General features: G+C 37.4%; 2 protein-coding genes across 3 annotated transcripts in view; both read left to right on the top strand.

The window, feature by feature from the left end:
• Positions 1-43: 43 nt before the first annotated feature.
• Positions 44-8620, top strand: dbf4 (DBF4 zinc finger). Its single transcript, XM_046877339.1, has 12 exons — positions 44-557; positions 2012-2181; positions 3161-3349; positions 3965-4015; positions 4135-4204; positions 4415-4491; positions 4678-4723; positions 4972-5017; positions 5141-5269; positions 5804-5924; positions 6039-6154; positions 7544-8620. The coding sequence occupies exons 1-12, from the start codon at positions 518-520 to the stop codon at positions 8376-8378; spliced, it is 1890 nt and encodes a 629-aa protein (XP_046733295.1). The 5' UTR covers positions 44-517; the 3' UTR covers positions 8379-8620.
• A 3274-nt stretch (positions 8621-11894) lies between these two features.
• adam22 (ADAM metallopeptidase domain 22) overlaps positions 11895-25741 on the top strand; it is a 76134-nt gene continuing 62287 nt past the window's right edge. The window contains exons 1-4 of one of the 2 annotated variants that reach the window (XM_046833493.1): positions 11895-11912; positions 12048-12484; positions 12822-12979; positions 19772-19848. In XM_046833493.1, coding sequence (XP_046689449.1) covers positions 12406-12484; positions 12822-12979; positions 19772-19848 — 314 coding nt within the window. In that variant the 5' untranslated portion in view covers positions 11895-11912; positions 12048-12405. Of the gene's footprint in view, positions 11913-11941; positions 12485-12821; positions 12980-19771; positions 19849-25741 lie in introns of those variants that run through there. The other variant, XM_046833494.1, reaches the window with a different exon arrangement.

Here is a 25741-nt window from a genome sequence, read left to right as displayed (position 1 = left end):
CTATTACGTACGTTAGCCGGAAAGTGCGTCTGTGAAACTAAACCGTGGTTTTTGTTCTTCTCGAGAGGAAGTGGATGTCCTGAGCGGGAAAATGGAACTGTTTTGCTTGGGTTCGGTTTAGAGGATAACAAAACAAGTGCAGTGAAATATTTCGGTTTTATTATTAATATTTCGGAAATTCATGCGAATAAATATTGACGCGAGGATAACTTGTATCCAGGGAATTCTTCAACGGTGGCGCAGAAATGGTTGGGGAATCTGTTAGCTAGCCGTTAGCTTCACTGAAGTGTTTAAACTTCCGGTGTAACGTTTGTCCAGTTTAAAAAACGGCACGCATTTAAACCCGGTCTGTTGATGCGGATTCACACTGACACTCATCAGCACTGATCCTGCAGATCTACAACACACTACACAAGACTAAAACAGCGCATTGTTATATCGCTTTGCTTGTTTATTTATTTCACTGCGGACTTTTACAAATAAACAACATTTCTGCTGAAGCTGAGAAACTGCTGTGATGAAACACCAGAGCTACTCTACAAAACCAACATTTCAAGGTAAAGTCCTTTTAATATTTGGGTTTTATTCTTTCATCTGGGATTCAGATATAAAGCATATGAAAAGTTTAATTTCTTGTCCACTGTTTTCATATGCTGTGTCTAAAAATCATAACAAAACTGTAATATTTCCCATGTTCGCTTTTATTCTCATATATATATATATATATATATATATATATATATATATATATATATATATATATATAATAATTGATTCTCAGATTCAATAGATTTCTATATAAAAAACAACTCCTATATAAAATAAACAGAATGTAGTTTCCATATGGCATGTTCAGAGAAAATAAAATGTTTTCATAATATAACAAAAAAACATTTTAAGAAATTGATATTTCATATTTTTCTCAGACCAAACAGACTCTTTCATCATAAGTCATTCGTATATAAAATAAGCGAAAAAGCAGCTTTTACTGTTTCCATTTGCCAGTTTAGAAATTATTATTGTAATAATTTTAATATATACATAGATAGATGTGTGTATATGTATGTTATACCTTAATTAATAATTGATTCTCAAATCTAATAGACTTCAAAAGACTGCAAAAATATTGTAACAATAATACGTTTACATAACGCATGTTGAGATACTTCTAAATAAGATAGATAGATAGATAGATAGATAGATAGATAGATAGATAGATAGATAGATAGAAAGAATGCAGTTATACCATAATAAATAATTGATTCTCAGATCGAATAGACTTTAACCAATCAGGAGACAGAGATTGCTAAAGATTGTTTACGATGTTATAGAGAAACAATAAATTCATGTTCATCACAGTTTGTTTTAAATATCGTGCTGTAATTTACATATGTGAGTAATTTGCTGTCTGATTTAACAGTTAAGTCATGTTCAGTGAGGTGTATTAATGATGTGCTGTTGATAGGTAAGGGCCAAATTGACTTAAAACTACATTACAGTATTTTGTGGTATTTTTGCCTTATCGATATAAATGACTATGAAAAAAATATTTTGCCTACATATTTCTATAGGTAACTTCATCCTAGCCATCATCAGATACTAAACTATAGCAGTGAAGTAGGCAACAAAAAGAAAATCTAAATTTTATTTTTAAATATAAAAGTGCGTACGATGTTGGTCGTAACATCAAAACTGTATATTAACAAATTAATGATTCAAATGAAATGTATTTATTTAAAAAAAATAGAGTTTTTATTATTATACTATATTGTAAATGGTACATTATGGAAAATTTCGATTTAACAGATTTTATTAAAATATTAAATTAAATATTACAGAGAACGAATCCACCTTTCAGCAGCATCCTGCTTTCTCGCATGAGCCGAGGATTTTTTTCCCCCATTTTTTTTTATAATTAAATGTATTTACTCTACAGTTTGTTTTTCCATTTGCCCTGTTCTCATTTTATGTTCAACTAATATTTGATCTATTTGTTTTTTTTAAACCCTAGAACCAAAACTGGACAATGTTGAGCACAAAAAATCTGCATCTATCAGGAAACACCATTCTGTGTGTGAGCCTGTACAGAAGAAACCCCTGGCTGGGCGAATCTTTTATTTGGATCTACCCTGTAACAAACGCAGCCAGGCATTAGAAGCTGATATCAAGAGTCTTGGAGGAGTGAGTACAATTTATATCATTTGCTCTTGGTTCTCTTTTTTTTCCCTTGTAAATAACGTGATTTTTATTTTGTTGTGATTTGTTCATTTAATTGTTTATTGTTATTTTGGTTTCTGATTCAGTTTTTTTATTTTATTAGCATTAATGTCAAAAGAGAGTTGTGGTGCAAAACAAATGACTAGTTAAGTTCTAATACATGTGTACTAAGTACTTATGTTTATGCAAAGAGCTGTTATAGGGAAATTTACAGGATCTCTGTATCTTCCTTTCCTTTAAAGCTTTAAAGGGTTGCGATTGAAGTAATTTTCCTTTCATTAAGGTTTTCATTATGGTGCCAAAACCCATATCAATATAACTTATTTTTTCTTTTTTGAAATTGTGAATTCATGCTTGTTTTTTCCCTTCATCGTTCTGAAGTTTCATGTTTGTACATTTTGTTAATGAGCTATGAGGCTTTGGACTTATTTTTGAGTCTAGTTAAAAGATTAGGACATAAAAGAGGTGGACAAACCAAAAGATTAAAGCTTTGCTGCATCGCTCGCTTTAGAGAGAGATGCAGTTCAGCAATCTTATCAATAAATATTAATGTGCTGATTTTCTCTCTCTTAAATCTCTACTGCTTTACACCTGATTGATTGGCCTTTCTCGAGTGAGTGAATGTCTTGTATGGGTGGAAACGGTTCTTTTTAGATCTCTGTGATTGTTGAGAATGGGGGAGCAACTGGCCTCTGTGCAAGCTAACAGTCGTCTCAATCAAACAACATTACATATCTTATCATCTACACAACATACACATCTTATCTTTTTTAATTCATTAAAAAGCTGATTTGATGGCGAAGCTGGTAGATGGTTTTTCTCATTTACTTTGTCACCTTTTTTTTAAGTAGTTTATACTAACAAAACACAGATTTTAACAATGTGCATGCTGTTTTTTCTTTACTTTATATGTTTGTTAACAATCTGTTCTTGATCTATTCAGACGGTGGAAAAGTTTTTCAGTAAAGAAATCCGGTACTTGGTTTCAAGTAAACCTGAAGCTCGGCACACACAGCTGCTCATCCAGGAATCCCCGGTGCCGAGTCCAGACTCGGGCCTCAGCTCTCCACATCCTGGCAGCAGGAGGGACAATCACAGTCACCGGGGCAGCTCACAGGGACCTCACGACAGTGTGAGATGTTTGATCTTCATTTACAGCTCAGCTCAAAACTTATAGGCTGAAAGTTTGTGGACACCTTAACTGACTGCGCTTCCAAAAAAAAAAAAAAATTGTTAGTTTCCGTGGTGTTACAGTTCTTTCTTTCGCTAGTCAAAATGTAATTAACTGTATTCCAAATACAAATGAGACCAACATGCAACAGCTAATCAGCTTTAAATGGTCTAACAAGGTCTTAAAGTCTTGTCTGACTTTGTGAAACTCACAGAAATGCTGCCTGTAGCTCAGTGCATGGTACACAGGAAAATAATCTAAGTGCTTTGGATATATACATCAAAGGCATTTCTTGAGGAATGGATTGACAGAAATAAGATATTTGTTAAAAATAGCAAACTTATATTCTATATAATGTATACTTTATGACCAAACTGGTCAGAAGTCCAGTTGAAATCAGAATCTCTGTCTCTCTCTGAAATAACATATTTGTGGAGAAAGACAGGAAGCAGCAAAACGATAAAGTTTATCTGCAAAAATTATTATTGAGCATTTATTCAACTTTATTCTTCTGTAAAGTTTGTGACTTTGAAAGAATCCTCACTAATCTCAGCGTCTCTGGTCGGTCTTTCACAGGTGGTTGTAAGCCGAGGGAAATCCTTAGTGGAGAAAGTCGTTAAGGAACACGTGAGTGTTTGTGTTTGCTCTTCTAGCCAAAACCAGTTGCAGACCTTGTGGATTATGTTTGTCGATTTTCACCCTCTGTTTGGAAATGTTAATCGTCCATCCATCTCCCAATTTCTTAGGAGCGTATTCAGATGAACAGAATCCTGGCCAATGCACTTGAATGGGGTGTAAAAATCCTCTACATCGATGGTATGTATTTTCTCACTATGACCTTTATTTTGTTGCTGGTATTTTGTTTGCTGGAATAAATTTAGAGTAGAAAATTGAAGTAAACCTTGTATTGCTATTCTTTATGTATTATAAAATTGCTATATGTAAACATTGAGACTTCAGATTCTCTGGTTAATTTTTTTGTTCATTACCGTTTCATTATCACCTTTTTTTTTTTTTATAAAACAGATATCATTTCTTATATTGACAAGAAAAAGAGCACAATTGCCAAAGTCAGAGCAACATCTCATTCGTTGAAGAAAACTGTAAGTGTTTTGATCATTGTGATTCAGTAGATCCTTAAAAAGACATAACGGTAGTGGATTTTTAAATGTAATAACAATTATCGCATTCATTCTGTGATGAATTTATTTTGCACAATATTTATGTTTGTAAACAAAACAACTCTTTGTTATACTTTGTAGATCAGTATTTTCCATGTTCTGTTTCAGGCTAAACCTGAGACTACGGATGGGCCTGCGTCTCAGAAAAGCAAACGTGAGTTGAGTACAATAAACACTAGATCAATAAACACAGGCTTTGCCAGTACATAACTTACAGACACTGAACATTTCATACAGTTTTAAGGAGCAGGGTTTTGGTCTGCTCCATTTCACTAATTGGTCAATAATTAAATTGAAAATTCACTTATTAGTTACTAAATTTAGTTTATTTTAAGTTCATTTTAAATGATATTGTTTGTTTTGTACTGCTGTGAAACTATAATGCATTCTTTTTTTTTTAAGCTGGACGAATTAACCGCCCTTTTGTTAAAGTCGAGGACTCCAGCAGGTACATTAAAAAAAAAAAAAAAGATTTAACTTTTGTTTTATTTATTTAAATAAGAGAAATGCCTCGGGTGTCCTACATTTCTTTTTGCTGATGTTTGTTTTCTATTTTTCATTTTGTTATTAGGCACTACCGTCCTCTCTATCTCCCCATGGTCAGCATGCCTGTGTGTAACCTCAGATCTGCTGCCCCCTGCAGTCCATTCTTGGAAGAGCATGATAAAGATTACCCTGGGAAAAAGGCAAAAGTGCACGGGTGTGTTCCAGCACGCAGAGTCTAAAAGTCTCCATTTCCCAAAACACAATAAACATTTGTCAGTATGACGGTCATCATGGATCACGTTTATTTTCAGAAACACCCATTGTTAATGTTTTAAAGAGACGAAACTATGGGTGAATAGAGTAATATTTTTTCAAAACATTATCAGACTGTGTTTCCAGTTTGATGAATTGTAACTACAAAAATGTGCATGTTTTGGCAGATTAGGCTATCTGATTAAACGTTTATCACTGTGAAGATACCCTATATTGCTAAAAGTATGTGGACGCCTGATCTTTTCTGTCAAAGCTGGAGGCACACAATTGTAAAGGACGTCTTTGGATACCATAGCATTACATTTTGCGTTCACTTGAACTTGGAAACCCAAAGCTCATTTTGAGGGAAATGGTGGTTTTAAAATACAATAATATGGTTTTATTAATGAAGTTGTATTTCATAATGGCAGAAATGTGACCAATCAGGAAGTTTTTTCCACGTGTATATGACTGAATGTGGGGTGTTTTGCCTCAGGTCTGGGGGCGACCGACGGGAGAAGGGCAGGAAAGACAGACACAGGGGCCGTGAGGGAAAAGGCAGAAGGAAAGGGGGCTACTGCGAATGCTGTGTTGTCAAATATGACAATTTGAAAGCTGTGAGTATGGAACAAGTACCAGTGCACATTTGCAACAATTTGTCATCCAGAACATTTTTCACATTTATCTGAAAGCAGGTTTTGAATTCTGCCTGTTTTATCCCTGATATACAGCACCTGCAAAGTGAGCAGCATCAGGCCTTCTCTAAAAGTGAGGAGTACCTGGTGATAGACAGAGTTATCTCAGGACTCACCTGTGATTTTCTACCAGTCAGTCATCAAATAAAAAGGTATTTCCATTCATGAACATGTCTGGACAATATCAAGAGAAGCAAACATCATATCCAAGTAATATCAGTAGCAAAGTAATATTTCTTGACAAGAGTTTATTTGTAGAACATGTGGGCAGTGTCTAGATTGTGCTCACGGATTTTATTAAGCCCTGATACTGAAACCTTGAGTATGAACTAGAGGTGTGTTTTTAGTACTTTAGTACGAATGCGTGTACCGTTAAAACCTGAGTTTCCTCACAAAGGTATTGAATGGCGAACTACAAGTTTGTTTAGTCTCCGCCTCGCACTTTGAGCGTGTCACTGTTTTATTTATTTATTTTATTGATATTACTAAACGTGAAATGTGCGTTGTTTTGCGCATGTGCGAAATCGCCAACACTATCGATATGGACTCTTTAGCATTTTTTTAGCAGCTTCAGGAATTTCTTTTAAAAGGAGAAAATCCTGACGATTCCACATATCGAGGGAGTGAATGAATTAAGGGGAAAGGGTTGGTGGAAGGAATGAAGGCATTGGTTAAAATATGCTGAAATGAGTACAGTTGAGTAAAGCATATCTTTAGAAAATTAAATATTTAATGTAAAAAAAAAAAAAAACTTATATACACCTATTACCCCAAAGAGGTCTAACAAATATAAACTAATTTCATTTAAATTTTATTAATTTGATCTTTTTATTTCAAATTTTATTTCAATTCATTTTAAAAATGTTAGGTGACTAGTGCCATGCGCTTTCAGCATGTGATATTTCTCGAGGACAGTATATATTTTTCTCACACACTATCCACCTTTCTCCTACAGCCTGTGAGGCTTTGTGTGAAATATGTCTGGTACAACATAAATAATCATTTGCAGTACACACTTAGTATCATTGTACCTAACATGATACTTTTTATATTATTGCTTTTAAGCATATGCACGTAGTCATGAAAGACCCCTAATTTGAAGTGGGATTGATGATGATTGTGTTATATAATTAGTATTAGCATTAGGCTAGTAGTAAAGAAAATAGCGTGAGTAACGACTATAATTTATTCAATAAAGGTAGAGAAGGCAGTCAGGTAAGGAAATACAGGCACAAGTGTGATTCGCTCTAGCTGTGGTTTTGTGTAAATATCGCTGTAAGCCACAAATTAAGATTCGCCTAGTCCAACCACGAACTCGGCACATTGTTCCTGAGAGTTTTAATGCCATTTTAAAATATTTCCCAACCGAAAAATAAACCGCAGATACACAACATATTGCCGTCACACTTGTCAGTCAGCGCTGCTACAACCTCCGGCAGAAGTTATACCTATAATCGTATTTACAGCAGTGCCATATAGGATGTGGTGGTGATAATAATTATGACAAATATAAATACGATACTCCAATGTTTCTTCTTCAGAGCAAAGTGCAGCGTCACCTCTCCACTTGTCATCCCTGGACCAGATGTAGGGAAGGACAGAGAAATGGGAGTTGAGGAGGAAGATGTGACTAACGAGACCCCGCAATGGGGCTCTCACAACTCTGAGCGCTCAGTCCGCAAGCGCTCCAGAGAACTCTCCCACAGCCCAAAAGGAGACTCAGCTGGACAATCGGACACTTTTCAGAAATCCCAGTCAAAGCGAGGGTCATTTGAATGGGAATCCAGTTCCACTGCTGCTTTACAGAAGGCTTTGTGCACATCAGTGTGTAACACCAGACAAGACTGTTTTTCTGAGTGTCTGGAAAGGCCCTCAATGCCTGCTTGTTTACAACAAAGGACTTCACAAAGCACGCTCAACGTTCGACTTTCAGATCCCGCAGCATTCAGAACTACCAGCAGGTCACTGCGTGCCGGGACCTCGCGCGTGGTGTCCGAGCCTTCTGTAATCTCAGACTTTCACACTGCACCCAAGTTGCTGCTTTTAGATGGTACAGGACATACCACAGAGAGACCTTTCCATAATACAGACAAAGCACCTGACGTCACACAGCATGGACCTGTGACTGAGGAAATGTCTTCTTTCAACACAGACGTTGTAACTGGAGTCTTACAAAGGAAAGTGCGGCCGGTAAGGCGGAGACGAACCGCACCGTCTGAGTCCCTGCGTGGTTTTTCTGGCAAACCTGCAGAATCCCATTCCCTTCCAAGAAAAGTGTCCGGGTCTCGGAGACTTTCAGCATCTGCCCTGGACTTATGGCAGCTCTTTCAGTCCAGCGAAAACACGGAGGACAATTTTAAAGGTTTTTACGATTAGTAGAAAGAAAAAGGATTTTGAATATGAAATGAGCATTGGTGAAGTGTGTGTGTGTGTGTGTGTGTGTGTGTGTGTGTGTGTGTGTGTGTGTGTGTGTGTGTGTGTGTGTGTGTGTGTGTCCTAAATGATCACATTTTTTTTTATATCTCTTGCAGAGATAGTCCGGTTCCTTAATGAATGTGGTTTATGTAAGACAGAGCTATGAAATATTATGAAATTAAATATTATATACAGCTGCAAAATTATCTATCTATCTATATCTATCTATATCTATCTATATCTATCTATATCTATCTATATCTATATATATCTATACACTTGTTCTCTTATAAAGACATGGCATATAATAGGAAATTAAAATGTGTGCCAATTTCGATATAATCATGTACAGTCAAAAGCACTTTTTTATTCTTTAGAAGAAATAATAATAAAAAGAATAATAAAAGGAAGAGAAAGGACAGTTGAATTCTATTGGTCGGAAGGTGAAGAGTAATTTCAATCACAGGTTTGTATAAATGTGCTTGCTGCTGTAATGTTTCTATACTAACAGCTTATTCACAGGACTTCTAAAGTGCATGATTTAGTCTTATTCGAAGAGGAATTAATGTTGATGTGATGTTGTTTTCGGAAAAGAGGTTCCTTCCAAGTTCATGAAAAGAGTCCAGGCTTGTAACAGTAGCTAATTCTTTAGGATGGATAGTTTTATGAAATATTATGATATTACACGTGTGTGTGTATATAGAATATATATTTGTGCGTCTCTCGCTCTCTCTCATATATAATTTTTATTTTTTATTATCATTATGCTTAACATATTTACTTATAAACATCAAGTAAAAGGAAATTCTGCAACATGGAAAAAAGAAAGTGCACTGTTTTGTTATATCAGCTTCCTCGTCATATTTTGCTTACTTGTTTTTTTTTCCTCTGTCTACGATGTTTCTAAAATGAAGTTGTGTGCCTCCACTGTACTTCACCGCGTTTCTTTTTCACACACATCTGATTCAGCTCACAAGGGGCTGACTCTGGGAACTCCTGTCAGCTTCGCTTCTCAAAAAAAAAAGTGCAGGTTCGGCTTTTGGGTCGCTTCCTGGCAGCAGTGCAGGGGCTGTCATGGATTCTGTTTTGCTGTGAAACTGTACAGGTCAAGTTGGTTGTTAGAGGCAACTGTATATAAATAAATTGCATGTTTTCATTCACACAATGGTTTCTACCTATCTAGAGAATCAGAGACAAGGTAAGGGGAAATGATCAGCTCTCATTGTCATTCCAGTATTAACATCAGGTGTCGTATGAAGTTGTTATAAGCTCTGAAAATCTACATACTCCAGTGAGTTCAAAGAGTAACACACACCTCTGTTGACTGAAAGGTAAATTGCTACGGCTGTAAAAACCATTACAAGCATTATCACTTCTTTTGTCTGACGAAACGAGTCAAGCTGGAAGTTACTGGTTAATTGTCTATGATCAGCTATTAATAGTACATTCTTCTTCTTTCATCTTCTCCCATTAGGGGTCGCCACAGCGGATCATCCGTCTCCATACCCCCCTGTCCTCTACATCTGCATCTTTCAACCCAACTACCTGCATGTCTTCCCTCACCACTTCCTTGGACTTCCTCTTTTCCTCCTTTCTGGTGGCTCCATCCTCAGCATTCTCCTACTGATATTTCTCATGTCCATCCTCTGCACGAGCCCAAATCAATAGTACGTTAAAAATCTAAAAACTGTGAATTGGAAGCTGAACTACAGTTGGAGTTGTTCTGGAAATTGAATCATATAGTGTGCACATAACATCAGCAGTCTGCCTTTTGTGCATCTGTTTTCTTCCACAAATCCACTGTAGCTCTATCAAAGTTCCATCATGAGCCACACATCGATTATATCCGGCCTGCGAACTACAATTTCCACACTTCTGCGCCATGTCCGCGTATAGGTTGCTCGAACACGCTTCATGTTTGCAAGTACACTTCTATACTGAGAGCTTCCCGAGCACAGACCCCGAACCCTAAACATAAATGTATACTAAATTTTATTTTCATGCTTTATTCTGTATCCGGTCTGTCTTGTTGTTTCTTAAAAGCTTAAAAGCCCCTCTATGATTGAGTTTGACACCACTGGCTTATAGAGTGGGGTACGCTTCAATCCAGAAACCTATGAGTTCATATTCAAAATCTTTTAAACCCACTTTTAGGAGTTTCAGGTTGAAATTCAACATACCTGAAGAAATTAAGAAACAAGCCTAGGATTTATTGCCATAAATGCCTTGGCAAGACGATGCAGATTTGTCCGTACATGCATCCCTTTATACGTCTTTCAGATCTTCTGGTTTTGTATGGAGTTGGGTGACTTGATTGCTCAGTGTTTCATAGCACGAGAGTTGTTGACATGAAAGGCTTGAAAGTCCAGAAGAGGGGGAAACCTTGAAGTAAGTAATTAAAACATAGAAATGTGAGCACACAAAATACCTCAGCATCAAAGTCCTCTATTTGTCATTAACTAGACATTAATCTTGTAGATGACCACCCATGCATTTATTTACACTTAGGGGCAGTTAAGGATTCAGTAACCAACCAACCCCACTTCTGACATGTTTTGGCACATGGAAGCAAACTCCTGCAGATGGGCTGGTTTGAGTATTTCTGAAATGAAAAGCTTATCTCCTGGGATTTTCTCACGCTCGACAGTCTCTGGAGTTTACACCAAAAAAAAAAAAAATGAATTAAGCATGCAGGCAGATATGTATTGAGTGAGGAGAAGAGTCAGATGGTTTTGAGTGGACTGGAAGGCTACAATAACTCAAATATGCACTCAACTGTGGTGACCAGAAAAGCATATCACAATGCAATCACAATACAACACATTATACTTAGATTCTGGTCTACAACAGTTGAGTAGACAGACAGTTTTCCATCCCTGTAAATTAAAAACAGGTATCTGATGCTAGAATGATTACAGGCATAGAAAAAAGGCAGCAAGTAAACATTTTGTCCTCAAAGTTGATGTGTTAGAAGCAGGAAAAATTTGTACGTGTAAAGTTTGAAACGAGTTTGAAGGGCAAAATTGTGATGGATAGACGACTGGGTCAGAGCGTCTCCAAAACTCCAGCTCTTGTGGGATGTTCCTAGTCTGCAGTGGTCAGAAGTGGTCCAAAGAAGAAACAGTGGTGAGCCGGCAACAGGGTCGTGGGCGGCTGAGGCTCATTGATGCACGTGTGATATAATCCAACAGACGACCTGCTGTAGCTCAAATTTCTGAAGAAGTTAATGCTGTTGATGCTCGACGGGTCTGGACTGTTTTGGCAGCAAAAGGAGGACCAACACAATATTGGGCAGGTGGTCATAATGTTATGTCAATGAAAAAATAAGCACCATACTTGTATATTTGCAGAGTATCTGTTTGGTTTTTTTGTGTGAATGGATCTGGTGGGGTCTCCATGAAATCAGTGAACAGTTGGGGGCAACAGCAGGTGTGCAGAAGCTTGGAATGTTGGTTTGGTGGCGTCTAGGGTGGTCACGTGGCACGTGTGCGGCAGGTGGGCCACATTGGGTTGTCTCTCTCTTCCACTCCACTGCACTGCAATACACTCCATTACACTACACTACACTACCCGTCATCCCATGCGCGTATTTTCTCCTTTCTCATGCATATGCATACGGCATTTCTGCAGCGAGGCGGCTCGGTCCCAGCCTACTGACGTCTCCGAGGAGGAAGTGGAGAAGCTGGTGGTTTCGAGGCTGAAGATTCGCCCTGACTCTTCGCCGACGTCCCCGTCTCCATCTCCATCGCCTGCACCTACACCAGCGCGCGCGATGCGGAGGCTGCGCCAGCGTCGCTAATGGCAACCAGGGCGAGCGAGCGCACCGGCCAGACGAACGGAGCGCGCGGCGGGGGGACGCGTGTAAGACGCCATTGTCTTTAAACCCGTATAAAACCGCACAGACGAAACAAGATTAGAATAAAACAAACGCGGATAATAACATTTAAAAAAGACCAGGCTTTGGGTTTTTTTTCGGGAGGATTTGGTGATGGATTCGAAAGGACTGGGGCTTTGGCTCGTGTGTGTGTGCGGAGCTGTGTGTATCAGCGCGCGACATTTCTCTAATGGTAAGGCGCTTTTCATTCTTTCTCCATTATACAGCGGTTCAGGTTGTTCATAGAGGCTTTAACACCTAATTTGCATGGCATGGCATCGCATTTCTTTTAAACCATCATGGATTTTCTTTGCGTTTTATTCCCCTCTGGTATGTACGCGAATGTAAACAGTGATGGCAGACAAAATTCATACGCATCATGTATCCTGTATTAACCTGTTTTTAGACCTGGTTTTATTGCATTCGGTGCAATAGTAAGAAATGAGCACATTTTTATGCGCACAGGATCAGGATTTTGTGTGTGTTTAAGTTTTGCGTAATTGTTTTTTTTTTCACAACGGCTATTACAGGAGGCGTCTTGGGTAGAACCAGGGCCTTGCGTGATGATAGCAGGTTCCTAGGGATAGACAGTACGGTACCGGTCCGGTTGGTGTATCGCACGGATAGCGAACAGACCGCGCACGACGTCCTGAGCACGCGGGTGCGCGCGAGCCCCATCACCGTCCAGGTGAGTTAGACTCATTCTTAGAGGAATCTCTCTCTCTCTCTCTCTCTCTCCACATCTCTCTCTCTCTCTCTCTCTCTCTCTCTCCCCACAAGCACCTGAGACAACCAGAAAATCCATCGTGCGCGTCTTTGGCGAACAAAGGACGCGCACGCACTTTTACATGGACGCGCATGTTTCTGTCACATGAAACATTTCAGGAAAAAAAGGTGTTAATTTACTAATTATTAAACCAGTAAGGAACGTGCTGAAATAGGAAACTAATCAACAGCTCATCATGTGATGAATCAGGTTTGTTGATACAGAATTGAAGCAAATCATTTTTTCCATAACCACACATTTGGAGGTGTTTTATTCTCTTATACCGCTATTCAACTATTAGTTTTTGATATATTTTTATCCTTTTATAGTTACATTTCATGTTGTGCGCATCCACGAGACATATACGTTCTAGCAGGTAAAACCATCAAATTGTCCCTTCAAAATTTTTTTTACCAAGAACCCAATGTTGTGATGTTGTAGTTCAGTGTTTCAGGCTCTGCTCGTTCATATCCGAGGATTGCTCATGTTTATGTATGCACACAATTTGGTAGGGAAAGTGTCAAGAGCTCAGACAAATGTAAAGGATTCTAAAATCAACGTAAAACCTGGTAAAGAAGAATGTAAGCATTCTGGAATAGGAGTAATATTATGGGCAGGATTAAAAGTGATACAACAAAACATAGCCTCAACAACTGTCATTTCAAAAGCAATTCTTGGACGGTTCTTGGTTAGCATGTCTGAGATGTATATGAGCCACAAGACATATACATTACATTATAACAGGTATAAACAAAAATTTTTTTTTGCAATGGCCAAATGTAAAAAAACAAAAAAAAAACAGCTTGTCATTTTACCAAGAAACCAATGTTCTGTCATGCCATAGTTCAGTGTTTTAGGCTCTGCTAGTGTACAAAAGTGTGCAAGGTTATATCTTAGGATTGCTAGAGATATGTGGGATATTAAGTGTCAGGAACTTAGAAATACTGAGAGACCATGCAAAGCTTTCTATAATCAACATGAGTCTTTGAAAATCAACCTGAAACCAGGAGGACAGTGTAAAAAGAGTAAAGAGTTCACCGTTCTTGTCCCTGTTTCTATATAACCTACAACCTATGTCCCACAGAACATTCTGACCAATCAGATTTAAGGATCTGACGATACTTTGGAATAATTTTTTTTCCAGTGAAACTGTTCAGAGTGATCTAAAAACCTTTCTACACTTTTTTATGTAAGAGCAATTTTCGTTCTTCGTAGGACATGTAAGGATGTGACATCATTCATTTGTATGTTGGATGTGTGATTCACACCCTCTACAGGGGGTCCGGGGTTTGGCTGCCCATTCACATGTCATTGTAAAGAATGTTAATTCATTTTTAAAGGATGCTTAACGTAATGACACAGGCGCCATATTGTTGCGTTCATTAAGCTTTTGTCATGCTAACGTAACACTGCCATACAGAGAGCATCAATATCACCTTCTGCACTAATGTAGCCCTCTAATGAGGCTGCAATAAAAAGAGGAGAAACACTTCACTCTGATTGTATGAATCAACGATCTACCTAGAAAACCCTGCACCCGTGTCATGGTCGACTGATGAGAAAAACATTTGAAAGCCAAGTAAAGTTAATTATCGTTCCTTAGCATATTAGGGTCACGATACAAATGATGCATCGCCCTGCAGGTGAATTGGGAAAGATCAGATCATATTTACATATGCAAATAAGGCTTTAATTAATAACTATGTAAGAATTTAAATAAATTTCACAGTTACTAAGGGTAGTTAAGATTTTCAGGATCCTATCTAACAAATATAGATACATGTTTCCTTTCCAATATCCTTCTGAACATCTAGTGGAATGTTATGTAGGTAATGTAGTTTTTTTAGTTCTAAATATATTTTTTGAGGGAAAAATGGTAGCAATGTCGTGTTATTTGTAAGGGAACATGGCAACATAAAGGCTTATAAAATGGCAAATATTAGGAAACCAGATTTTCTGAAATATTGTACGATTGTGCAGTGTGGGTGGAGCTTAAGTACTCCAGAACATTACAACTTGAGTAAACAGCAAGCAGTAAAATTAACTGTTTACTACAATGTAAGATCCGATGCTATAGATTTAATGCAAAATCCCAAACAATGAGGGACATAATTATTTCTACGTGTACAAAATATCCAATGGACATTGTTACCATTGTCTAAAATGTTAATTGGGGGTGCCTTTGTACACATTGCTTGTACTGGGATTGCTTAGAAGTCCCCATTCCTGCTGTCTTAAGGTTCCTGAGCACATCATTAGCATGTGTATGAACTGATACCAAAAGCAATGAAATAAGTGGATTAGCTGTTTTAATCGCTGTGTTCCCCTTTCACTATTGGCGTAGTTGGGACGTCAGTGTCGGCGCAGTTCTGTGTCTGGGGCCATGTTTTCCTCTCTAATTTATTTATTTATAACCTTTCTTTGGCGTGTGCATGCGCTAATGTCAGGATGGGGTTAGCTTGGCTTTAGAGCTGATTCATCATGCTAATGCGCTGTATCAGTTACGATGTGGTTTGTGATGGGGGAATAACCAGATTGTCCTGGTTATTTTCCAGCTCTACACTTCAGCTGTTTATCCAGTGATTGAGTAAATAGGAATCAATGACAGACCTAGACAGTCTTTACAGCACTTTGGTGTAGTATTGGTGTTGGTACTTAGCTGAAAGCTGAGGATGAAAAACGTCTCAGTTTCAAATATGTGACTTCCTTATTGCAAAGCGATGTTCTGTCATGTTCTTGTTTGACTCCACTGGTAAACAAAAGGTTACAAGTTAATATCCCGGGATTGTCTAAGAGTATAGATGTTCATATATTCTCTATACTCATAATGTTGGGTGTAAACTGTATTGAGCTCAGACAAATACAGAGGAGCCGGTCTATGCAAGCTTTATGACAACATGAGAATTTTAAAATGAACCCAAATCATAAAAAGAAGACAATGTAATCATTTTAAAATATGAACAAAAGTTTGTGGACAACTGACCATCAGATTGGTATGTGCTTCATGAATTTGCCATTCAACATTTAGTCCCCATTTGCTGTCATAACAAACTTGACTATTTTGGGACGATATTTCATTCGATTTTTGAATGTGCGAGTGGAGATTTGAGCTCATTCAGCAACAAGGGTGTTAGTAAAGTCAGGTATTAATGTAGGTGAGATTAACAGGGCTGAGTTACAGGCAGCATTTTAATTCATCCCAATTGTGTTCAATGGGCTTGAGGTCAGAGCTCTTCAGCAGGCCACTCAAGAGCTTTCACACCAACCCATGTAAAGCATATATGACTTTGTGCACAAGGGCAGTGTCATGCTAAAACAGGTTTGGGTATTCTTAATCTAATTAAGGCAAAATTTAATGCCACTAAATCCAAAAACAGAAACAACTGTGTGCCTCGAACTGTCTGGTAACAGCTTTGGGAAGAGTCCATATAGATGGAATTGTCAGGGGTACTATTGTCCATATAGTGTATTTGTAGGTGGACATGAGAAATTTGATTGATTTGTAAACAGCATAGTTCGGAATAGTAGTTATGCACTGACTACAAGAAAACAGAAAAGTCTGTCAGTCCATTTGTCTATCTATCTATCTATCTATCTATCTATCTATCTATCTATCTATCTATCTATCTATCTATCTATCTATTTTAAAACTTTTAATCTATCTATTATGTCTGTCTGTCTGTCTGTCTGTCTGTCTGTCTGTCTGTCTGCCTGTCTGTCTGTCTTGTAATATAAGATTTATGGGATGAGCAATTTCGTCTGAAATGTCACAATATATAGTAAAGCTTAGCATTTAACACCTCATGCTGTGCACAGTTAGCAAGTCTAGCATTGCTAATTATCTAACATTGCACTTTTAATGTCCGTTATGGGAAAATGTGCTCATGGTCTACGAATTTTTTCATTGCTCTGCTGAACATTCCCTCTGTCTGCATTCCGAGTGGATCGAAACAGCCCCTACCAGTGTTTTAGAAAACCACAGTAGAGTGCAATGGCTCAGTGATTCAGCAGTTAAAGCCTACTGCATAAAGAGTACACACTAAGGCATTTTAAATGCTTCTAAATGTCTCAAAAAGCCCCTTAAATCTCACCTGCTGTGGTGCAGAAGGGTCTGTTTTTAGGCTTGTATGCAGCTCGAAGCGAATCTGTCTCAAACGCTAATGAGGTGTTTTATTTATAGTGTTTGATCGATAGGCAATCGGAGTCTGATAGCTTCCTACATTTAGCATTATTTAAATTAGGGCATCAACAATATGGGCCCACTGTGAATTTAGTGAAGATAGAGTACATTTGGAGAGGTGAACGAGGCCAAGCAATCAATGTGAGAAAGATGAACGTACAGAGAACCTGAACTGGAAACTGTAGTCTCTTCTTACACAATACCTCCTCGCTCGAAACACTTTGAATCATACTTTAATGGGATTTATGCATGAAAGGTCTGATGCAGTCTGATGCATGTGGGTTGGTATTTGTGTAGAGGCAACACCTTGTTCACATCCGAGACAATAGACAGATTTTGGGCATGCCTTCTAGGCACGTGGGCAGAAATGTATTAGAGGGGGAAGGGCCACGTTACAGGTCGTTCACGGGTGAAGTTTTGAGGAAACCCCCTTTCCCCTTTTTACTTCCAGCCTTGGTGAGTCCTTTGGGAAATGTCAGATTAAGGTTGGGACTCCAATCTATGCACACACTTCGATTGCTCCCTCCTCACACACATAGACTGAATGCCACAAGAACAATGTGCTGTGAGCCAAATGCTTTCTTTCTTTCCCTGAGGGGGCTGTTATAAAGCCTGAGCCATATGGGACCACGCGGACACTGAATTAACCAGCGGCACAATCACAACGCCACCAGCCTCTGTGTTCACAGTGGCTGTGAATTAAAACCAATTAGACCACAACCACCACCCCAAAGCTTTTTACCTTAAACACGTTTTTCTTTTTTTTTTTCTTTTTTTAAATATTGAACATTTTTGATTCTAGTCCCATTTTCCTACAATTTCTATTAGGTTGAAAAAAGTGTCATTTTGTAGTTATTTATTTGTAAATAGGCTCAAGTTAAAATTCAAATCAATCAGAAGTTTTAGATACAAATTTTTTGAGACAATATTTAAGACATATTTTTTTTCTTTTAACCAAAAGAACAGCTTTTTTTTTGGATTGTATATATTTCTATCTAATGGAACACATGGCAATGGAAACGACCCTTTTAATTATTATGGAACTTTCATAAATCTAATTAGTCCATGATGCCATTCACATTACAACAGCTATAAACAATAATTATCTCGACTTATTTAGTCTCATGAAGTTATTAAGCCAAAAAAAAAAAAATAATAAATACTAATTAAAAAATCGCAAAACATTAAAAAAAAACCTTTGTCCTGAAGATTTTCCTGTGATGGAAAACTTACAGCTGTGACAAAGCACTAAAACAGGAGACTCCTTCCACCAATGTTGCATGAAGGTTTTTTTAATCTGAAAATGTTTACTTTATGAAGGACTATACAAAATTATTTTTCAAGAAACAATTTCTTTCTTCAAATCTGTTTGTCTTCACTTTCAGATCATGTGACTTATGTCTAAGTGTATTGTTACTATAGAAACAATGAAGTAGTTGAATGAGTAATTATATATATTACAGTTGGAATTACTTTGAAATATATTTACATTTTTTATTAATATCAATACTGAAATGCTTGTAAACATACATTGCCTATGAAAAGTTTGGAAACACCTAGTCTTTTATTTATATGTGACAAAATAGGTAATTTAACTGAGATTTACTTTGACCAAACAAATATATAAATGTACAGATGTTCCAGTTTATTTCCATTGAAAAATCCTCCCTTAGCATGAATAATAGTTTTACATGCTCTTGGCATCTGGACAGTTTGTTTCTCCATACATTCAGCTGTAATACTTTGTTGTACCTTTTGTACAACATGCCATAAGAGTTCTTTGCTTGTTGAAGATTTATTTATGACCTTGTTATCCAGTTCATTCCAGATCAGTTCATTAGGAATTAGATGCAGTGGCTGGGCAGGCCATTCCATGTAAGAGATAACACTCCAGCCGACTGTTTATTCTCTAAATAACGTTTACAGATCTTAGATTAATGCTTTGGGTCATTGTCTTGTTGTATCGTGAAGTTTGTTTAATTAGCCTCAGTCCAGGCAGAATTGCATGGTATTAAAGTATGGAATTGTAACCATCTTGGTTCAGTATTCCTTTCATCTGGAATAAGTTTCCAACCTTCTCTGCTCCAAAACGGCTCCAAACTATTAAGCTTCCACCTCCATGTCTGACTGTGGGTGTGAGGCAGTCTGCTAACATCTTCCCTCCTGTTCTTCATCTTACAGAAGTTCTTCTGTTAGAGCCAAAATATCACATTTGATCTCATTTGTCCAGAGAACTTTCTTCCAGTCATTCACTGTCCAATCCTCATCTGCCTTTTACTTAGTTTTTAGCATATAAATAAAAGTAAAATGCATAAGTTTTAAAAAACATAACTAGAATAGGTGACCAAACTTTTAATAGCCACTGTACTTTAGAGTTTGAAAGATGCTTCTTCTTCTTCTTTTTCCTCTTCTCCTTCTACATTTTTCTTTTCTTTTTTATATTTGTTTATAATTTCAAATTTTTAAGAAAACTTGGCTTAGCTACATTAGCTTAACCCTTACTCTAACCTTTGATTTTGCTTTGTCCTTTACAGAAGAATCATTTGGCCCAAGCCAGTTTCCAGGTCAAAGCCTTCAACCAGACTTTCATCCTAGACCTGGAACTGAATCAGTGAGTACCTGAAGTACACCCTTTCTTCACTGTTTGAATTGTAATTTCTCAACATGTGTGCTATGACAAGCTCACAAATGGCATTATTACATGGTCATAACATCAGCATGCTTGCTGTAATGATTAAGATGCTCTGGATGATATGAATAATGTGGGTAGAAGGTTTTTTATTTTACTTTTGGAAAGAGTGGAGACCTTTGTCGATCGTTTTAGAGCTACTGATGGACTGCTGGATCATAATGGCTGGAGATTTATGTTGAAACCTCAGGAGAGGATCCTTGCCTAGAGTCCTATCGATCACTACATCCGGCTGATGGGAAATCATCTCTTTACTTTCTCTTGCGCTCTTTCTCTGTGCCGACAGCGAGTCTAGCGACTGTAAGACTGTAAGCATCTGCATATTTATGAAGGAATGCACAGGGAGCAATGACCCCAGTGCTAGGCTAGCCTCTGCTGCACATAGAACAGTACATATCTATTTGTTTTCTTCGGATGTGAGAATCCCCATCATCAGTTATGCCATCAGCCCTCACCCTTTACTTTAATCTTTGCGACTTTTCACACTTTTCCGGCTCATTAAATTACCTACAAGTTTGCAGTCACTAATAATCTTTTGTGTGTTGTTTTCTGTCTGGTGTGCTACTAATAGGCCATAGTTTCAGCACTGTCTTTGACAACATTCAACTTTCCCCTTTTTTAAAACCCCAGTCTACTTCTGAAGTAAAATCATGTAAATCTAGATTAAGACAAATTATAGAACGAGATTTAGTCTTAGTCCTGTTTAAATAGCCGTTTTATGTTTATGACCGGTTTAATCCTAGTCTGGAAAACTGGCCCAAAATTAAACCCTTGTCTTCTTCTCTACTTTTCTTTATATTTATATTACAATAAATAAGAACATTTAGCATTTATAATATATCATGTCCTGTTATCCTCCAGTCCTTTACTTCCTTCCTTACAATCGTCATTTTTCATTCCTTCCTTCCTTCTTGCCTTGTTTCTTTCCTATCTTAATTTCTTCATTCTTTTTTATTTTCATTCACCTTTCCATTCTTTCCACCTTTTCCTCTTATTTTTTCCTTCAGTTCTTCCAACTTTCTTAACTCTCTTTATTGTTCCTTCTTAATATTCACCTTCCTTCCTTCCTTCCTTCCTTCCTTCCTTCCTTCCTTCCTTCCTTCCTCTTTTTCTTTCCATTTACCGTTCCCTTCTTTTCACCTTTCCCTCCCACCCTCTTTCCTTTAGTCCCTCCACTTTTCTGTAGTCTCTTAATTTTTCCTTCCTTCCATCCTTTGTTGCTTTCTTTCTTCTCTCCTTCCGCCTTTCCTTCCCTTGTTAATATTTCCTTCCCTTATTATTATCATCTCCCTTTGATCTTACTTTATTTTATCCTGTCTGTTAGCAAAAAAAGGTTTGGTAGTACAATGAGAAAAGTAAATAACCAAAATGTATTAGTTATTCATAAAAGTTTGGCCATTGCTGTACACACACTGAGCGCTCAATTACACTTTTCCGAACTTTTGCTCTGCTACTAACCTGCAGTGATAATTGCCATCTCTTACACACACAACGGAACTACTGGCAAATTGTGGCGAACTATAATAATGTACCATCGTGAATATTTCAGAAGGCCCTTCAATACCCAGCATGAAGAACATTTCCCTTTTAATATATGACCCTCTTTATGGTTTCAAAAGGCTCTTTGTGAACCTGGTATGTGTGTGTGTGTGTGTGTGTGTGTGTGTGTGTGTGTGTGTGTGTGTGTGTTGTAAGGTACTCAGTAATTGTTATGTCATTCACAGTAATTTAACAGTAATGGAAAACCATTACATCTGAAATAGACTGATATCATGCTAATCCCATTACAGGACTTCAATTTCAACACACAAAAAAGTCTATTCAAATATACAAACCAAATTTGCAGTTTGAACATCATAGAATTGTTCTGTTGTAAATTTAATGACGAGCACGATCATGTTTGTGTATAAGTGTGGTGAAGTACTGGTGCAGAAAATGTGAATGAGTGTGAGTAATGTGAGTATGTGTAATACTGGAGATTAGTGGGTATGGATCATACAATAGTGTTTATGGTCTCAAAGGAATTCCATATTTCTCTGGGCATATCTACTTATTTTAGATGTTGCTAGGGCCTTCACAAATTTTGTTCGTATTTAGACTCTTTTCACGTGTGTTCAATCAAGAAGTGGATTTTTCAGCGTTATTACAGAGAGCTGAATTATGGGTGTTCAACTAATCATCTTATGTAATGCTATCTAACAAACTCATACAATATTACTCAAAATGTCTTAATCATTAAAAATTATTCAAATTTTTTTCTGGCTTGAGAAAAAGTAAAAAAAACATTCCAGTCCTCAGGGACTAGGGAACAAGAGAGGTAGAAAGTCAGAGTGATCTATGGTCCTAACTGGTAGATCGGACCGTGAGTGAGGGGGAATAGGAACCTTATAAAAGAGATAGGTAAATGGGAAACAGGTGTAGTTGATTAGCAGGAGTAGGACAGGTGTAGGTGATTAGTAGCAGGGAGAGGCTGAGTGAGAGTGTGAGCCTTGGAGGAAGGCCTGGCTGGTGGTTCTCTGACACATGTGGTGCAGTCAGGCATTCCAATTCAACCCAAAGGTGTTTAGTGGGGTTGAGGCCAGAGCTCTATAGCAGGCCAATTAAAAATGTCTCAATACTTTTGTCCATATAGTGTATTCTTTAAGATATACAAAATATGAAAATATCATTAAAATTAGTTGAAATTGTTTTAGTATCTTCAGGGTTTGTTCAGATTCAGGGTTTGTGTAGCGTATTTTGAAAAGCTATTAGCTGTGATTTCCTGTTTCAGATATAACTACATCAACGTATAGAATTAAATTAGAGCTAAGCATCTCTTTCATGAGGATTGTATGTGAGCAAAATGTGAAGGGATTTAAAAAACCCTATTTATTTCAACCAATGTAAAGCATATCTTCATTGAGTTGGCTTTGTGCACAGGGGCATTGTCATGCTGGAACAGATTTGGGACTCCTAGTCTAAGTGAATCGTGTGTCTTTGCCACCACTTTGTGGTTACAGTTTGTGGAAGAAGAGCACATGGCTGGAAATTCAAGTGTCCCAATAATTTAGGTTTATATAATTTAGGTTGTCATGATTCTTCTGCTCTCTCTCAATCTCTCTCTCTCTCTCTCTCTCTCTCTCTCTCTCTCTCTCTCTCTCTCTCTAACGCTCACTTTTTCTCTCTCTCTCTCTCTCTTTTTCTGGGTTGTTAGCCTTTTGTTTTCAAGCTCCAGAATCCAGTACAATAAACAGCTACTGATTAATCGCTCCACTTCAATTCCTTATCAGTTGAAATCTACTCCCTTTCTTTGTCTTGTTTTGTGTTTTCATATCAAGTTCTCCATTTGTGTGTGTGTGTGTGTGTGTGTGTGTGTGTGTGTGTGTGTGTGTGTATACATTGCTGAACCCCCTTCAAGAGTCCATCTTTGTTCTGAATGATCACTGACCTTCACTGCGTTTAAACGCTTGATGACTGAAGTGGAGGAGGGGGACAGGGCTGATAGGAATATTTTCAATTATTCACAATATATTTTTGATCAGAGCTTTACTTTGTTGAAGCTGTACCTCAGCTGCTCAGATCATCTTTTATTGAAAGGTGGCTGATTCTAAGAAATAATGCTAAAAGATTCTTTTTTGAATGTCACTAGTCTTATCTGTATAACCCAGAGAACGAGAGAGAGAGAGAGAGAGAGAGAACACCCCTGTCCCTAACACTTACACACACACACACACACACACACACACACACACACACACACACACACACACACACCCAGCCTGTGCACATTGTGACTAATGAAGTCGAGTGCTACATAAGAGGGGAGTCGACAAAAAATAGGGGGTTTCTCCATTTTCAATTATCCAACATCGCCATGACGACAGACCATAAGGCCAAAAAGAAACACAGCACGCCGACCCTAAACGGAAGCTGTAGCATTAAATGTAACAAACACACACTTATTTAATTGTATGTGCTTTTATTTATTTATTATTTTGACAATAGGGAAGCATTACTTTAATTACATTAATTCTACCCTAATTCTAACCTAACTGCAGAAAATTGACCCTAATTACTGTAATTCTACATTAATTGCAGAATTGCACAAAATGTACATAACTTACCCCAATTCTACCCTAAATGCAGAAAAGTACCCCTTATTCTACTCTAAATCTACCCTGATTTCAGAATTGTAGAAAATGTACTTTAAGAACTCTAGTTCTATCTACCTGTGAAAAATTTACTATATTTACCCTAATTGCAGACGATGTGCTCTAATTACCCCAATTCTACCCTAATTGTAGAATTGCAGTGTACCATAATTACCCTCATTTAACCCTAAATGTAGAATTGAAAACAATGTACCCTAATTACTTAAATGTTACATTAATTGCAGAATTGCACAAAATGTACGTAACTTACCCTAATTCTATCCTAATTGCAGAAAAATACCCTAATTCTACGTTAATTGCATAAAATGTACACTAATTCTACCCTACTTGCAAAACTGCAAACAATATAAGGTACAGGAACTGTAGGCAGATACAAACAACAAATAACTTTAACACAACTACGGCCTTGATGAAGTATTACACGAAAAATAATTTTCAGACATTAATGACTATAATTTAAAATTTATATAATTTTTTAAATTTTATTTCTTATTTCAAATATTTATTTGAAATATTTCTCTCTGAGATTTGTGGTTTCTTTTTTGTTGAGTCATGCAGAGTTATGTGGGTGGTTCTGGTTCGGTGTAAACTTGTGCTTTCAGGCTGCGATCCTGAATGTTTATGCAAAATGCTTTTAATTCTCATTTTGCGTGGGTTGGTGAAAAAAAAAAAATCTGATAATCATAAACACATGCACAAACACACACACACACAGAGCTGCGAAGTGAGATATTCCCTAATTTTTATACCAATGGTCAAAATCTCTGCATTTGTAGATCAGAATTAATTTCATTGCGGCCAGTTTGATTGTGTGTGAGTGTGTGTGTGTGAGAGAGAGAGAGAGAAAGACACAGTGTGTGTCAGTGGATGTAGCCCAGGAGTGGTGAGTTTGCCGATTTGTATCCACTTGGGATTTTGTTTTGTTGTACTTGCTATGTTTCCGTCGGCTCTTTTGAATAGGGATGACGTCTGTGGAAAAAAGTACAGAGCTTGCCGTAAACTTTGGACCGCAGCATGCAGAAATCCTTCATATCTGTGATTTTACTTCTGTTTAGAGCATCACTTTTGCCAGAGACTACAAAACATAACCCTAACCCTAGACTACTCAAACTATTAAAAAACAGTTGTGAACAGTGTGACATGTGGTAGTGGAAAAGGCTGAACCTAAGAATTTTGTGTGATATTGGTTTTACAGAAGCACCATGGGGCTCAGGTGTGTCAGGAATATATAAGAGCTGCAGGAGAGCCAATCTTCATCCCAATTCCTTTCTGCCTCCTGGCTACTATTTTTAAGATGGGGGTCCTTATTAACCCCTGTACACGCCTCTCTATCGCTCTCTCTTTCTCTCTCTTTCTCTCCTTTTCTATGTGTATATATATATATATATATATATATATATATATATATATATATATATATATATATATATATATATACACACACACACACTCTATAAAGAGAGAGCGAGAGAGAGAGTACAATCCTAAAAAAGCTGAAACCATTAATATGTCTGTTCTCTTACACATACACCAAATGCATCCATCCTCATCCTGTTTAAACTGTCTACATTACACATCCTTAACACTATGTTGCTTCCTCAGCGTGGGACATTACAGAGTATATCAGCGATTAACAATGCGTTTAATGGAAGCAGAAATGAAAG

This window comes from Silurus meridionalis, chromosome 21 (genome assembly GCF_014805685.1).
Source record: "Silurus meridionalis isolate SWU-2019-XX chromosome 21, ASM1480568v1, whole genome shotgun sequence".
Lineage (NCBI taxonomy): Eukaryota > Metazoa > Chordata > Actinopteri > Siluriformes > Siluridae > Silurus > Silurus meridionalis.
The sequence above is the reverse complement of the archived record's forward strand: the minus strand, read 5'-3'. Positions and strand labels throughout refer to the sequence as shown.

Excerpts from the sequence above, each read along its gene's own strand:
- dbf4 (XM_046877339.1), top strand. The coding sequence starts at position 518 with ATGAAACACCAGAGCTACTCTACAAAACCAACATTTCAAG. Across the intron at positions 2,182-3,160 it reads ATATCAAGAGTCTTGGAGGA|ACGGTGGAAAAGTTTTTCAG; the intron begins GTGAGTACAATT and ends TGATCTATTCAG. Across the intron at positions 4,205-4,414 it reads AAAAATCCTCTACATCGATG|ATATCATTTCTTATATTGAC; the intron begins GTATGTATTTTC and ends TTTATAAAACAG.